Source organism: Chrysochloris asiatica, unplaced genomic scaffold, assembly GCF_000296735.1.
Source record: "Chrysochloris asiatica unplaced genomic scaffold, ChrAsi1.0 scaffold13124, whole genome shotgun sequence".
NCBI classification, from domain to species: domain Eukaryota; kingdom Metazoa; phylum Chordata; class Mammalia; order Afrosoricida; family Chrysochloridae; genus Chrysochloris; species Chrysochloris asiatica.
The window spans coordinates 1-2,474 of NW_006421642.1; the positions used below are offsets into that span (position 1 = coordinate 1).

At 38.0% G+C, this 2,474-nt stretch overlaps 1 protein-coding gene across 1 annotated transcript; it reads right to left on the minus strand.

Annotated features, from left to right (window-relative positions):
• Window positions 1-6: 6 nt before the first annotated feature.
• Window positions 7-2,468, minus strand: LOC102840840 (etoposide-induced protein 2.4 homolog; the record flags this gene model as incomplete). The annotated part of the gene is made up of 3 exons (XM_006878153.1): window positions 7-95; window positions 1,530-1,604; window positions 2,380-2,468. Coding segments are annotated over 3 exons (253 nt in total), but the record flags the coding sequence as incomplete, so codon positions are not given.
• Between the last annotated feature and the right edge of the window lie 6 nt (window positions 2,469-2,474).

Sequence of the window (2,474 nt, forward strand, 5' to 3'; positions counted from 1 at the left end):
TTGAGCTACTCAGAGCAGACTGCAGGTAGATCGTCTTGTGGAAAAGTCTGTTGCTTAAGAAGACCACCAAGGAGAAGAGGCGCAACTGAAAAAGGCTACAAAAAGCAAGAGATCCGACCCATTAGTTCTCCATTTGATCAAAATTTGTTAGTTACATGACAAGTTATTTGACTACAAAAATTTTTAAACCACAGTAAAAAGCTAGAGAACTGACATTTGATCAAGGAAGTACAGATAATCAGAGATATGGATTGAACAGGAGGCAACTAAAGAACACATTGGTTCTTATTGTTGCTGCAAGTAAAAAGCAATACCAAGTTTGGAAGCACTAGGGTGCAGATGAGTTCTGATTTAAGCGTTAGTTTTCTATGGCTGATTTTAAAGTGCAACATCAAGTTATAATGTCTGAAGATAAGCTATATGTGTTTCAGTGTCAAGAGAAAGGTAGCTATGCACTGAACCTACTGGGCAGTAAGAGCATGCAAAAATCTAGAAAAGACATTTCTAATACAAGTACCCTCAGTGACTTAACCAAAACTGATCAGTTATCACTAAAACATACACAACAGAAATTTTCTTTTAAGTGATTAAACTTTGGGAGTGCTATTGGTATCGCTAACCTAATTTTAAATGCTACATTTTACTATCATTACGAATAAACTCATGTGGCTAGATAACATGGCCAATTACTTTTTCAAAACCTGGCCATTCATAAAAAAATGAACAGCGCTTCAGCTACCTGCAAAAAGTGTGTTTCTTATATCCAGTGTTAAATTTTAATAAGAGTATTTAGAATAAGATCAATTTTTGGAGTTGTTATTAAGTGCTGTAGAGTCAGACTCGTGACCCAGTATAAGGTTCCAGAGGAGTATATGGTGAGTTTGAACTGCCGACCTTATAGTTAATAAGTTATCAGTTCAATACTTAGCCTACACATCACATCACAATACGTATGTATGTATGTATGTGTGTATACATATATATATATATATATATATATATATATACGTGTATGCATGAAGAGGAGCCCTGGTGTCCTGGTGGATTACGCACTGGATCGCTAACCATATGGTTAGCAGTTTGAATACACAAGGTGCTCCGCAGGAGAAAGATGAGGCTTTCTGATCCAGTAAAGACTTACAGCCTCAGAAACCCTATGACAGGATTGCTATGAGCTGGAAACAACCCAACGGCATAGTCAATCAGTCAGCCATGTATGATGAAAAGCTTAGAATAGATCTCAAAAGTGTTTTTTCCTCTGTGGTGCTGCAGAGTAATGCACTGGACTGCACGGTCAGCTTTAACGGCAAGGTTGGTGGTTCAAATCCAACAGTTGGCTCCTCAGAAACCCTATACAGAATCGCTATGAGTCACAACCGACTCAACAGCACTTAACAACAAACTGTATAGTATAGTTCTTTTGCAATGAAGTAAACTATGTTGAAAAAAGTCTCACTCCACATAACTGTGGCATTATAGTCCCAATCTTTTACGTAGCAAGAACTTGTTCATCACTGGTTAATACTTACTATGCTTTGCCAGGGGTCTTTGCTTCATTGGCACTAATAATGAATAAAGGAAAGAGGATGGAGAAGAGGCAGCCACTACAAAAAGAAGAAATAATTTGTCACTTAATCATTCATACAGCCATGATTTTGGAGATGATACCAGCATTCATAACACCTTCGCAACCAGTGCAAACCTCTTCACATCTTGGTAAAACAATTATTATATCTTTCAAAAAGAACAAAGTTTTTTTTAAAGCACTGATTATATTTAACATAGCTCCAGGAGGCAATACAACAGAAAGAATATGGGATACAGAATTATGAAAACTTGATTTTAATGCCAACTGGCAAAGGTCTGTAAGAAAAGTCCTGTGGGTCTCCTAATGATCAAATGAGAAGGCAGAACGCCTAACATTATAGCAAACAAGTAGTATGTGCTGGTGTGTGGTTATTTTGACTAAAAAACAAAACAAAACATGAAACCCACCAACATCGAATATATTCCAAAACTGACACTATAGGCAGAGAATAACTGCCTATAGCTTATTCAAAGCTGTGAACCTTTGTAGAAGCAGACTGCCATATCTTATTCCTGCTGAGTTTTTCTCTTGAAAGGTTTGAAACACCAATCTTACAGTGAGGAGCTGAGCTCTTTAACCACTGTGCCATCAGGGCTCCATTTATTTTTGACTGTTGTTGTTATTGCTAAGTGCCGTCAAGTCGGTTCTGACCCACAGCATCTGGTGAGCTTGCACTGCCGACCTTGCAGTTCAAACCGATGGTACAGTCCAGAAAATTAATCTACAGCACCACACCAGAATCCCATTTTGACTAGTTCCCTTCAAATCTCTCTAGGCAATTGCTAAATTACCTGATAATGTATGAGGATTGCATTGCTGTGAGGAAAGCCAAGGGTAAACCAAATCCAAAGTAGTAAGGCCAATTCCTTTCTATGTTTGACAGCCG